This window comes from Athene noctua, chromosome 10 (assembly GCF_965140245.1).
Source record: "Athene noctua chromosome 10, bAthNoc1.hap1.1, whole genome shotgun sequence".
Classification (NCBI taxonomy): Eukaryota; Metazoa; Chordata; class Aves; order Strigiformes; family Strigidae; genus Athene; species Athene noctua.
The window spans coordinates 14,871,496-14,883,795 of NC_134046.1; the positions used below are offsets into that span (position 1 = coordinate 14,871,496).

Below are 12,300 nucleotides of genomic sequence, written 5' to 3' on the forward strand. Positions count from 1 at the left end.
ATATTGCCTTCAGTTGATCTGTAATTCTTTATCCTACTGATGAGACATTATAGTTGTTTTAGCTTTGAATGGTGGAAAGTCGAATAGTTCATTACTTGCACATGCAGTTTTTTCTTGTTGAAGCTTTCTTGCAATCTGTAGTTTTACAAGCCATGGAACACAAATAGCTATTGTCACTTAAGTACCCTTACTACAGAATCTGTCTTTTGTCATGATTCTACATGCATTTGATTAAACATATAAGAGAGGATTAAATTCAATGAAGTTACATAATTAATCATGTAAGTCTTTGCAATAATACAAATTTCCTTTGCAGTTTTAAGATTCCGTTCTGAGAAAGTGTAACAAACCACACTGTTCATATTTTTAACTGAGTCAGTAATAACTGTATCTCTTAGTCTTTGTACAAAGCTGTCATTATTAACTGGAATTACTCTCTGCACTGAAGACATGTTAGTGCAAAGACAGAAAAAGTTTGTTGGTGTTTGTACCCAACTCTCCCAATAAAGGGGGGAAGATATTAGGAGGCGATGGGGGGGAAGTGAGATTATTTGGTGCTGGTTTAATTCATCATGAGACTATCCAAGAATTCTACTAATGTGTATTGAGATTTTTGCCTGTCCTTCATCGTTAATAATTTATTTTTATTCTTCAGAGGGGAAATGTTGTCATTTTGTCCACTTCCTTTAAAAAGACCTGAATTTGAGAGAAGAGGAGCTGGCACTCTTACTGCACTGCTACTTTTTGTTCTTGGGAGCTTGCGGAGGTGAGTTTCTAAGTGGCTAAGCCGCGTTGTCAGGAGAGGCGAGAGCAGCGGGACTGTATCTGCCCAGTCAACCTCCTGCAAGCTGCAGGGGGCAAAGCGTTACCGGCCCTGGATGCTGCGCTGGGGTTCGCGCCTGGGCCCGGGGAAGCTGGCGGGCTAACCACGCCTGAGGGAGCCTGCTCTACACCGCGGTGCCCGTTACTGCATCTCAGCGGTGCGCCGGCTGCGCGCTTAGACTGAAGCCTGGTGCGTTACCCTGAGGTGAAATACCCGCCGCCTCCTCCCCAGCGGCACTGCCGGCGTACCGGGCCCGCCGCGCCCGCCCCTCCGGCCTCTCTCCCGAGCCGGAGGAAGGCGTTGCCGCCTCTCCTCGCCCACACCGCCGTTAAGAGGGAAGCGGTAAGAGAGCGAGCTGCCTCTTCCGCCCCATCCTGGCAGGCTGCGGGCGGAGGAACCTTCCGAGGCGCTGCCGCCAGCCCGGGGCCTCGCCCGACCGGCGGCGGCGGGGCCTGGCCCCATTTACCGGCGGCTCCGCAGCGGCGGCCCGCGGGGGGCGGCTCCGGCGGCGCCCCTGGCGCGAGCGCCTGTCCCTCTAGTTATAACCTGCGCCGCGGCCGGATTGGCGGAGCCGGGAGGGCTCGAGCCCCGCCCCCTTTCCGTGTGCGCCGCCGCCATGTTAGAGCGCGGGAGGGGGCGGCGGGGCTGCCATAAAGCGAGCGGACGGAGGGGGAGCAATAGCGGCAGCGGGAGGTGCGCGGCGCCGAGGAAGGGGTAGCTTGGTGGGGAGGAAGAGAAGGCGCGGGTTATCGTGCTCTCTTCTCGGCGCTAGGAGCGAGTGGCGGATGCCGTGATCCCCAGTGGTGGCGAGATGGAGCCGGAGCAGCATCAGCGGACGGAGAAGACCAGCGCGGGCCTCCTCCGGGTGGAGAGTAATAGAGCAGGAGCCGCTGAGGACACCACACAAAATGGCGGACGCTCTGAGAGCAGTAGCACTGGGGAGGCGCTGCTGGTGGCTGTTGCTGCAGAGGACAAGGTCCCCCCAAACCTCAGCATCACTAGCAGCAGCCAGCGCAGGAGCAGCATCTCAACGGCAAATGAACAACAGCAGCAGCAGCAGCCGCCCAGCGGTGTGTTCGGGGGGCCTCCCCCTCTCTCTAACCCCCCAGAAGACCTGCCTGTTAGGAGGAACTTTCAGATCCCCAGGAAGAGCAGAGAAAAGAAAGGTTGTTCTTCCCTTTCCCTTCCTTCTCTCCCTCACTCTCCTCTTCATCTTATTCATTAGGCAGGCTCTTTGTGCACCTCACACAACTGCATGCAAAATCCTGCGGGTGTGGAGGAGGCTGTGGCATGGCTCAGACTAGCGAGGCTGCTGGGGATAAGGTTTTTTTTTAGTGTCAGGCTTTTACATTCTTTCCTCTCCCTACCCCTCCCTCTTCTATTTTTCGTTTTTATTTTGTCAGAAGGAGGAGAAAAAAAAACCAAAACAAAAAAATCTCGGCTTGAATTTCAGACCGTCGCTTTAAAAGGACGGAGTAGCTGGATGCTGTCAGGGTGGGCATGAGTGTTGATCCTGGCTCCGCTTCTGGAGATGGCAGTCGCATGCAGAGAAGATGGTTCTCTGGGACACGGACATGCAGAGAAGATGGTTCGCTTTTCTCTTTCCCCTGACTTCCTCTCTGTAGGAAAGGGGTGTAATCCTGTTTAGGGTAGACTAACAAGCACTGAGCAGAGTTGTCCTTCATTGATGATACGCAGAAGACTGTTCTTATCTAGTGAAAGTTCCTTACTTGGCAGGGAGAAAGTGAGCATCCCATGTTCACGTGCCTCGCCTTGGAAGCATTCCTCTTCCAAGCGTCCAGGGTTTGTTTTTTGGTTTTCAAGTAACTCTTCCTCTAAAAGCCTGTGGTATTTCTTACTTATCGAGAGACTTCATTGGCTTCTGTTTATCTTTGATTTTGTTAAGTAGCATTGAAGACATGTCTTATTTCTTCCTTGAAACCTATCTCAGTTCTTGACCTTTTTGCAACATCAGGTCAGTAACTTAGCACATACCACAAAAATACCTGTTCGCATAGGCTTCTAGTTCTTCAGAGAAGAGTCTAACATCTAACTTATTGAAATGCTTTCTTCTGTAAGGAAGAGATGAAGGTAGGTTTATTTCATTATCCAGTCTCTCCCTTCGTCCATTTTTGGCAATAATGTCCCCTTTTTCCTTCTCTTCCCTTTCTTTACCATTTCCACCCCCCGAGGGGTGATACAAGTCTGGCAGAGATTCATTGTAAAAAAGACTGGGTTGATTTGGAGGGAAAAAAAAAAAAGTCTCATTCATCTGAGAGAAAAATGTCTGAATAAAATATGGTGCCTCTTGCACTTCCATATGTCAGACCCAAGTGTGGTTGCATTTGAATACCTTTGAATATATAGAAGAAATATTTAGTAGTTAGCCACAGACATTTGAAGTTCCTCTCTAGCATTTGGTTCTAGTGTGAATTAAAACCTGCAAAATACCTATTTGGGTCACCTAATTCATCATTGGTCTATCCAGAACCATCTCCTACAGTGTGTAAGAAGTTTTAGAATAGGTAGTTGAAACATCAGGCTTCTGTGGCTTCTAGAATAGAAGGGGAAGCCATTCTTACTACACTTCTAAAATTTACTTGCTAATGTCAAGGTCATTTGACCCGTTCTTAAGGGCTTATTTTTTAGCGTGCTGCACTTTTCCCCTTTCCCTTTCAGCTTACAGAAAGCTGCTTGGACATTTTAATCATACTGGTGATCTACAGTTCCCAGAATTCTCAAAATGGAACTTTCTGCCTATGGTGCTTGCAGTCTTACAGTTGATTATGGTTGCTGATTGTTGGTCTTGCACTATGTGATGCCATAATGCAAAGTGCTGTGAGAGCATGTGGTAGACAAGAGTAGCGAAAGTGGGCTAGCATAAAAACTGCCAACATAATCTTTGAGGACAACCAGATCATTACAGGAATTAGCATTGGCATTTGAGAAATGATGCCATTACATCAGTTCTGCAATTAAACTAGAAGATCAGCAGTGAATTGATCATCTGACATTGTAGTGGCATATGCTTGCAACATGCTTAGCACTACTGTTCAAATACATCTTGTTAAATAACAATCAGAGCATCATCTGTCCCTCTCAGAAGAGCTCTCCTGGCTAGATCCTAATTTCCAGCATGAAATAATAAACATGGAAGCTTCTTTCATTCTTCCTTGTATTGGAGTTGTCCTTGTTTTGGTTTCTAAACCTCCATTTTATTCTTGGACAAACCATCCTGAGAGGTACTTGCTATCTTGATTATGAACACTAATCCGTCTTGTACATACTATAAAATCTGTACAGGATGACTTTGTTATTCTGGTTTGGGGTTTTTTTGTGTGGTTTGGTTTTCTTATTTTAAGCACCAAAATGTGTTTTGGGAACAATTTTTGATTGTGAAGCAATTAAAAATTGAATCTGCAAAGAAAAAAATTTAAGGGACAAATCCTAGAAAACTTAGGATTTAGCTGCTTATTTAGCCTTTCTGGAATTCATGTCCACCTCCCACCTCGATTTGAAGACTAAGGGACTGAAAGTCAACAGAAAGAACGTTGTTAATGTGGAGAAATGCATCTGGTGGAAACATACTTCTTAAAACTAACTGTGGTTGTTGTCACAGAGAATGTTTCTTCTGGCTTCCCTTTTTTTTTTTTTTTTTCCCAAACTGTAAAAAAGGCTGGCTGGCTGAGAGATTTATTTTTGAAGGTGTGCATGCACTTGTTTTCCTGCTTAGAACTGCCTTGAAAGTTTCCATTTTCTTGGTACATACAGTTTAGTAATGGTGTTACACTTGAGTATCTTATCTCTTTTTTAATTTCAGTACTATAGCCAGTTGTCATGGCCTCTTCTAATTTGATTGTCAGATCTGCTCAGGTTTCTAAGTCTGCCTGACACGTCAAAGATCCTTGTTTAATAGGATGAGGGAAAAAATTTCCAAGATAAAGCACTGGAAGAGCATTTTTTTTCCTTACTGTACTAACTGTATGAGTGATCCTTATACCAAAAGACAATTCCCCAAAACATGCTGAATTAGCAACCAGTGACTTCAGGGGTTGCTTATTGATAAAGGTTGGACATTTATTTCTGTAGTATACCAGTTTAATAAATGACTGCTGTTTCTCAGACTGAGTAGAACAAAAAACATCTTGCTTTTATCCATGAAAGTCTTAGCAATAGTTTCTTGGAGGTCTACATTGTCCCTTTGCTATTAAATAGTATTTGATGGTTTGTTTTGCCGTTCCTAATTTTCTGTATTTTTGGTAGAGATGCATATCTGCTATTTGCTACTGGATATTTCTACCGGGTGATTTCATTAAGCACTCCTTGATATTTAGACCTTTTGAGAGCAAGAGGTATTTTGGGCTGAAAATACCATAAAAGTAGCAGTGTTACAGTTCATTAACACCACAGAATCTTGGTCTTAGTCTTAAGAAATGAAGATTTAAAATGGTGCTTCTCAATTGAGTTTTTGTAGCAGGAGCACTTGTTTGTGAAGAGTGCTAGCATTCTGCCAATTTACCTGTTAATAAAATAAGTAATTTACCTCCCTTAAAAATTAGTTCAGCATTTCTTAAAGAGAATGTCTCTGTCATCGTCCTCACATTCTGACTTAAGAAAAAAACCCCAACCCAACCAAACCCAGTGATTCCAAACTCAGTTTTCTCAAGTTGAAGCATCAGACAGCTGTGAAAGAGAAATGTAAAGCCTCTAGGGAATTACAGGTATCCAAACATCTGGTCTAATGTCCATCCCTAGACTTCGTAGTATATTAGTTAAACTAAGCTTCCACCTAAAAATACTTACATATGTTCCAATATACTGGTTAGAAACACAACAAAACCTGTATTTTATTTACTTGCTTATGCAGAACAGGCTGGCAAAAGCACAGTAATTGAACTGTGTCTGTTACAAGGATACTGCAAGTTAGTCCTTACATAAATTGTTGTTTAATTTTCATGGGTCAGTGAAGGTACAGCATACCCACATCAGGTTTGTATAGTCAGCCTGGAAAACGTGTGTACGCACTACTAGTCTTTGAAGTGATGTAGGACTGGAGATAAGCTTAATAATCTCATCCTTTGCCTGTGAACATAGAGTTTGGTGACTGCTGTAGAAGTCTCTTTTTTCTTGCTTCTCAACTCCTGTAAGTGAGGTACAGGTCCTTCTATAGTAACCTTAGCCTTTTAGAAAATAGCTGCCCTTTAGCACCAATGCTTAGATGACATTTAAAAGTATTGCCTTGCTACTTGCCTCATTAGGTAATGTTTCAGGTTTTTAGTAAGAACCTAAAGCCTGCAGCGCCTCGAGTTCTGGAATAAACAGGAAGTGAGTTGGAGCCTGTCATGAAGTAGGGGATGAGTGTGTTTGAGGAGTCATCCTTAGAGAAGGAAGAAAACAGTTTATGCCATGCACTGTGTAACAAATTTGTTGACTTGTATATGATAGTTTATCTGAAATTCGGAGCTAAGTGACTTTTCTGCTTTATAATTAGAGTGCTGTCCTGCAATCAGTTTACCAGACATTACTTGCTCCATCCATCCTTTGGCAAGTCAGAAATAGAATACCATAGATACATAATTAGCTAGCTGCCCCTGAAGAAGAAATGCTTAGTGGGTGCTGTCTGTTTCTCACACCAAGTGTGGATCATCTGCTACTACTATGTATGGAAAGGTGGCAGGCAGATAGGAGGTTTTGGTGATAAAATTCAGTGTTTATAAGCAATATTAAAAACAAGTATTACTTCTGTAAGGATTATACATTCAACAAATTTCATTCATGTTCCTTTTTACTCAGTCAGTGGGTTACGCCTGATCATGAAGCAAATCACTCTTACTTTATGCATGAAGTAAAGTAAGGCAAGATTGTGTGTGTAGTTGCTGTTCTTGTTCACTTTGTATTGAGTGGGCAGTACACATCAAAGCAGTAGAAATTCCATTACTCTGAAGTTTTTGGATTATTAAGCATTTTTCAACTAAAAGGTGGATGTAAAGTCTTGTTTTTGGACTGATGTGATCAATAAGGTGGAATCAGTCTAGTTTTAATGTTCTATATGTTAACAAATTGAAAAAATGGAATCACAGAAGTGAATTTTGTACCCAAGTACTTTCAGTTTGATCTGTCTTTACTACAAAGGTAGCAACAGCCCTTCTAGCTTCAGTAGTGTCTCTGGTGAACTTAGATGATGTGTTTTGGGTATAAATTTGGTGAAGTACAAGAAAGTATATATGTTATTGAATAATAAGTAACAATAGCAGTAAAACCTACTTCCAGTCCTCTGCTAAGAAATTGAAGAAAAAACCGCATCAATCTTCAATCTCTAATTTGCTGTATTTTGTAATTTAAGGCATTAAGTAGAGCTCTTCCATAAATCTGTTGAGACCTAATTGTATAGTAGTTTATGTACCTTCTCCCTAGCTGCAGAACAGGGAGACTTGCTATTTTTTGGCAAGTCTGTCTCAGCTTGCTTGTCAGAACTTTCCACAAAGCAGGAAATGTTCAAACACAAATGGGAGTGTAGTTGGCAATATCTGAGTGAGATCTTAGTTGATGTAATAGTATGCCTCTTCCTAGATTTGCATCTGGGAAGTGGGCAGAACATTGTGTATAGTTTGTGGTTGCTCAGATTTCTAGCTAGTCCTATAGAGTTTTCTGCTTGCCTGGACTCAAGATGGAAGAAGTAGGCTGGGTTTGACTGAGCACGTGTTTCTAGGGGAAAACATGGAAAGGTACGCTAATGACTGTGAGGGAAACAGGAAATTCGGACAAGCAGCTGGCATTGGTAACCTTCTGACTTAACTGGACCTTTTAGACAGAAGAGAAACTGGCAGTATGTGAGACATGCACTCCAACACTAGGGTTTACTAACTCCTTGTCAGAAAGATCTAAGAGGTGTTTGGGGATGGGCTAGGACATGAAGTGCTTTTGCAGTGTGTGTGTATCTATAGTAGGCTTGTTTTATATTTTACTAATAGGTGTTTCTCTCTTCAGTACAAGTGCATTCAATCTTAGTAATACTGTTGAGAATTTAATTCACTTCCAATTATCTTTACTCCCATATTGCTTTCAGTCTTTCAAGAATGAAGTCTTTGTTATAAAAAAGGATGTTATATAAGAAAGGTTTCTTAATCTCTTTCATAACTTCCACTCTTAAAAACTCAATTATTCATGGTTGGTGGTGTTGGAATCATTGCTTTACTTTAGTTTACAGGTGTGATATTACACTATAAAGTGTGTATGTAAATGCAGCTTTTGCTAGCTGACACAAACCAGTTCACTTTTCATGTAGAACATGTTTTTTATTGAGGCTAATGCAGTTAATATTTCCTGCAAATGAGGAAAAGATGACTATCTAAATCTACCACAGTATTATTTAATGAAGTTGGAGATAAACTCTAAAGATGTAATAAAATTTAATTTGCTGTTAGAGTAATGGAAGATTATTTTATGTGAGACTAGTACTATTGTAGTTTATTCCTAACTATTGTAAATTTTAGTTATTTCAGGAGGTGGTGGTGGTTTAGGGGTTTATTTCCATAGAGAAAGAGACCCTCCTACAAAAAGAGCAAAAGCAGTCTCAGAAATATCTGCTGGGAGTACTTACTGTCTGAAGTTTGCAAAAACCATAAAAATACTATACTTTTTGTGAGTATTTTGGAAGTTACACTGAGGAAGAAAACACTTGCCATACTTACTGAACTAGTTCAGTTCCCCCAGGAGTATTATCTTCCTAGACATTATTCTCAGAATAGGTGCTCAGATTCTCTGCTGGCCCACTCTGGGGTTTCCTTTCTGATCACTTTGTCACTTTTGGTACCCAAAGAGAAATAAAGAAGCTTGGGGAGATGAACACTTTACTGTGTGAACTTAGGCAAAGATTTGCCCAGGAGGTGAATTTGTACAACAAATGAAGGGCTTTCCTTTTAAAGCAGCTGTTGTAAGGGATCAGATCATAAAGCATGAACACAAGCAGTGTCTTTTTTAATAATAGGAAATTACTGGAATTCTTAAGACAGTATTGAATTTATTCATATTTAGTCTTATTACCATAAGCAAACAAACAGAAAACTCCATAATGGCTCTAAAGAGAGGCTAAGCTATGAAACTGTTGTTAAGGCTTTTATTAGAACAATTTGTTCCTGTTTCTTAATTAAAAGAGCTAGTTTGTAATTAAACTTCTAGAACTTTAATTAAACTGTGTTTTGCAATACATATCAAACGTTTTCAAAGGGTAAATTCAGACTTAATGTGCTTCCCTTATAAACTTCTGAGAACGAGCTGTTCAAGAGTAATATTTAAAAAGCATAAAGAAACGAATATTTTTTTTAAGGTGCTCTAATTTGAAGCAACTTAAACCTTCTAGCCTAAGCTGTATCTTTCTGAAATATTTTAGGTGTTTTGTATTCTAAATTGAATCATAAGCTATTTGTCTTTATGCATAAACAGTGAATGGAAAACTTTGAAATTTTTTCAGATGTGTATTGGAGCTTATTGTTTTATTCTCTTTTATAGCACTCTTTCAGCCAGTAGCTGTAGGCTCTCGAGAATTTGAGGATATTGTGAAGATTCTGCATTCATCTTACTTGGAACCAAGTTCAGTGTCCAATTTTAATTACAGGAGGGCCAGCTTAGTTCATAGTGAACTGTTGGAAAAGGAAGTGAGTATATTTGTGGCTTCTCTTTATGCATAAGGTACAAGTCAAATAAAATTTAATGTTTCTTCTGAGTCTAGAGGCAAAGACTTGGAGATTATTTTTTACTGATGTGCTTGATATTTAATGGTAAACTCACATCCCTAAAAATGTTAGCAGCTATTTTTCAGGCAAGCTTTTTGCTGCATAGACATAAAATCTCGCCTGCCAGATACTTAGAAAAAGCTAAAAGAAAAACTGTATTTTGCACCACTTATCTCTGTACATTTTTAATTTTCAAAAATGTTCTTAATTTTTATGTCTTTTTAATGACCTGGAAAGATGTTATAGTGTCTCACTTTGAAAGGCCTGATGCTTCCTGTGAAGATTAAAATATTTTTCTGATACTAAGTTTACATAGTCTCTGTAATTTTATTGTTTTTCAAGAAGTAGTACCTAAAATTTGAGTGGATGATTTGAACTATCAAGTGGAGCAGCTTGGTTGAAGCGCACTTCAGCTGTATTTACGTGCTGTCTCTTAAATCCAGTCATGGCTTTCTTTCATAACTGTGAAATAAGTTTTCAGTCCCAGTGCCAAAAAGCTTCATGTATGGATAATTAGTATCTTGAACCTGTAAGGTAAACTCCAAAGCATTTTCTTTTTTTGCTACTATAACATTTATGATTCATGGTTACAGCTGAGGAATATTGCCATTGATGAAAACCACCTCAGTAGCAGTGAGGTGCTACTGCTAAAGTACATGCACAGTGTAAGAGATAATGGTTTGTTTGCTAAGAAGAGAAAAAAGCTTATTTCTGGAATTTCGGTGATCATACAGAAGGCATTGAGCTGAGTGCTTCTAGATAGTTATGCTACAAAGATAATTCTAAAACATTACTGCATAGGTTTGGTTGAAGAGTGTCCCTTTAAAAAAGAAACAAATTCATCTTTGGGCAGGTTAAGTCAATAATATTTCCCATGGGTATAATGGTTTTTTAAATATAATTTTAGTGTACTATAGTCTCATTCAAGTTATCTTTTGATTATTTTTCTGCACTTGGATCTGCTAACATAGATGGGGCCTTAAAACATTGACACCTGAATGTGACAGCAGTAATCTGTCTACATGTGTTAAGAACTTTCTGTAATAACAGTTCACAGAAAAACGCAGAGAGCTGAAATTTGATGGTCGTCTAGAAAAAGAGCTTTCTGAAAACTATGCATTTCTGATGGTTGATCGACCTCAGGTAAGGAAACAAAACTGCATATAAATGCTTTCTCTTTATCAGTTAAGAATTTTTGTTGTTGTTTTTTTAAACTTAATGTATTTTATTGACACACTTACTAGTCTTTATTTTTGAAAAATTCAGCACTGGAAGGTGTAGAAGGATGGGAAAAAGATACGGTACTATGTCACTGTGTAAATCCTTTATTCTCTGCTGTTTATGGTGCTCTATTTACATGTGTCTGTCACATGTCTTCTTTGGTTTAGTCTTGATTTTATAAATAAAAGGATAGATTTTTCTGGATGGCATGTGGGGTTTTATTGGGTTTGTGTTTGTGGTTTGTTTTTGTTAATTGAAAAGGGATGTTGAGTGTTTTCATTGCAGTTGATTTTTGGTGGTGAGGAATTTTTTGCATCAAGAAGAGGTTACCTTAAGGAGAAGGTAACTTGTAATATTAGAAAATGGATCTTATCTTTTATGTATGTTTTTTGTTCATATGTTTTTAATGAAAGTGATGGAAAGGGAATTTCTGTGCTTATTCTGTTATTATAGAGCCAGGTTTTCTTAAGTATTAATTATTTGGTAGGTTTACTTCTGTTTTGTGTGTTAAAAACAAGTAATGTTTATAACGTATGTTTAACATATAGGGAGGCTTTTTTTCCTTAAGATATGGGTCAGTCTGTGCAACTGCTTTATACTGAGTGTTTGAATTGCACAGTTTAACAGTTTATACAGCAATTCAAACTAGTCTTGCCACTGAGTAGTTTTGCTTATAAGGGTTTTTTTTTGGGGGGGGGTTCTGGGTTGTGGGGGGTTATTTTTAGCTCAGTCAAAATTCTGTAACTCTTGTTTCTCACTGTTTGTTCTGTTCACATTCTGACTTTCCTGGTAGACATGCTTAAAAAAATGTCTGTTCTCTTCAGATCCAAAGCATATGCGAAAAGGGGCTGCAGGTGGGCCACTCCAAAATAACAATTCTCGGCAGCCCTTCCATGGGTAATGTATCTTTTGATTCTATGTGCTGGTATTACTCAGTATGAGTTGGCAGATAATGGGATGTAGTTGTGTAAATTTTCAGTCCTTTCTGTCACTTCAGGAACATCACAGCTAGGGATTTTTAGCAAAGTAGATTGACATCAGAATGCAATTTCATAACTCTGTTTTTGACTAGTTAATTTAAATCCCTTTCCAAAAGGGAAGACCTAATTCTTATTTTGACTTAAGTCAAACCAATATATCATGTCTTCCCAGTAGAATTGGGAGGCCAAAGAACTAATGTAATCTATGGCTGTGTGCTTCTCTCTGTGTGTACATTCAGCATATGTATGCATTCAGAAACACCTAATGGAAATAGTAGCTCATCTTAGTATTGATGTAGATAGAACTAAAGTTCTTGAATCCAAGAAGAGCATCGATAAATTGGAGACTTGGAAAAGTCACGAGGTGTTAAGAGATTTGAAAGTGCAAAATACAAAGTTCCTTTAGCAAAGCTTTTCAAGTTGAAAGCAGAACAGATGCAATAGGGGGAGAACAAAGGTATATGAGCATATAATTTTTTACTGTTATAGCCAGTAAAGGTTCTGGCACAATTTACCAAAGCAGTTAATACAGACTTGGAATGAG

The 12,300-nt window shown here is 39.6% G+C and overlaps 1 protein-coding gene across 7 annotated transcripts in view; it reads left to right on the top strand.

Moving 5' to 3' along the window:
• The first annotated feature begins 1,493 nt into the window (after window positions 1–1,493).
• Window positions 1,494–12,300, top strand: part of TASOR (transcription activation suppressor) — a 30,004-nt gene continuing 19,197 nt past the window's right edge. For all 7 annotated transcript variants that reach the window (XR_012634257.1, XM_074913822.1, XM_074913824.1 and 4 more), the window contains exons 1-4: window positions 1,494–1,989; window positions 9,332–9,477; window positions 10,606–10,698; window positions 11,601–11,673. Coding sequence is in view for 6 of the 7 variants with exons in the window: in XM_074913822.1 (XP_074769923.1) it covers window positions 1,635–1,989; window positions 9,332–9,477; window positions 10,606–10,698; window positions 11,601–11,673 (667 nt within the window). In the remaining variant the exon portion in view is untranslated. The remainder of the gene's footprint in view (window positions 1,990–9,331; window positions 9,478–10,605; window positions 10,699–11,600; window positions 11,674–12,300) is intronic.